Source organism: Bison bison, unplaced genomic scaffold, assembly GCF_000754665.1.
Source record: "Bison bison bison isolate TAMUID 2011002044 unplaced genomic scaffold, Bison_UMD1.0 scf7180017864215, whole genome shotgun sequence".
Lineage (NCBI taxonomy): Eukaryota > Metazoa > Chordata > Mammalia > Artiodactyla > Bovidae > Bison > Bison bison.
In genome coordinates, this window is record NW_011494787.1 from 4,406,559 (window position 1) to 4,407,706 (window position 1,148).

General features: G+C 47.2%; 1 protein-coding gene across 1 annotated transcript in view; it reads left to right on the forward strand.

Moving 5' to 3' along the window:
• The window catches only part of SIDT1 (SID1 transmembrane family, member 1), a gene marked incomplete at its 5' end in the record, with an annotated part of 109,248 nt that overhangs the window by 94,423 nt on the left and 13,677 nt on the right, over nucleotides 1-1,148 (forward strand). Inside the window, one exon of the mRNA XM_010845416.1 lies at nucleotides 698-774. Within this exon, the coding sequence (XP_010843718.1) occupies nucleotides 698-774 (77 nt within the window). The remainder of the gene's footprint in view (nucleotides 1-697; nucleotides 775-1,148) is intronic.

A 1,148-nucleotide genomic window follows, 5' to 3' on the forward strand; every position in this document is an offset into this window, starting at 1 on the left:
CTCACAGGACGGCCCCACCTGGGGCTCTGGACGTGTTTATATAACAATTGTGACATGCACACTCACTGTGTTTCATACCATCCTTTTGAAGGATTGCATTAAATAAAAAAAAGCTCCCCCCTCTCTCTCTCCCATGTATGTTCCTTTGACTATTGTTTCAATCCACATTCAGCCTTTCTGGACATGCTCAATAGTCCCCAGTATCCCCTGGTTTAATTTTTACTGACTTTTAACCACACTGAGAAATACAAATTTGAATTTTCACAAGCTACGATTTCCCATGGTCTAGAGAGAGCAGATGTTTTAAGGTGACTTTTGAGAGGCCCCATCACATCTCTGCTGTAAAGAAAACAGCACTAGAGTAAACCATCAACAGAGGGAAACTTAGCCACAGGAGACCGTAGGCGGGTTGGCCAGCTTCCCGAGTGATCTGTGAGTGCTTGTCCCGTGTCCATCTTGCTTGCCTTTCTGTGGGATGTCGCACGGATGAGGCACACCTGTCATGAAATCCCTGGTGGCTGTGGGGGTGGTGGTGCATTTCTTAAAGCAAGTATTTATTACTGACCTATTAGGTGCAAAGCATGGCTTTTATGAGGTGAGGACAACTTCATCCTGGCCACAAAAGCTCTGGCCACAGTGGAGTGTTCTGTATTACCAGTGACTAAGCCTTCTCACCATGCGATTGTGTCATCAGCAGATTGGGGAATTTTCCGGCGGGCCGCTGTGGTGTTCTACACGGACTGCATCCAGCAGCGCAGCCGGCCTCTGTATATGGTACGTGCGTGTCCCTGTGTCCCTTGGCCCTCTCCCAGACAACAGGGCGGCGGGCAGTCACTCAAGGCTCCCCAGACCAAGGGGGCCAGATGGCCTAGGGTGGCTGAGGTCCAGTTAGTGAGGGAAGAGGCATCTTGCTTCCTTTTCTTCTCACTCTTAAAAGACAAGATGGAATGGTACCCTTTTTACATAAAAATTGCTAATCTATAAAGAAAAAAAATATATAAAACTGTCAAACAGTGATGATTGCTAAGGAGGGAGGGTCAAGACAGAGTGTCCCTATAAAAGCATCATCCAAAGAAGTATGATTGTTTCATTTGTGAATAGAAGGCAGTATTAATGATGGCACCTGGACCGTCCCAGGCCATCTGGGT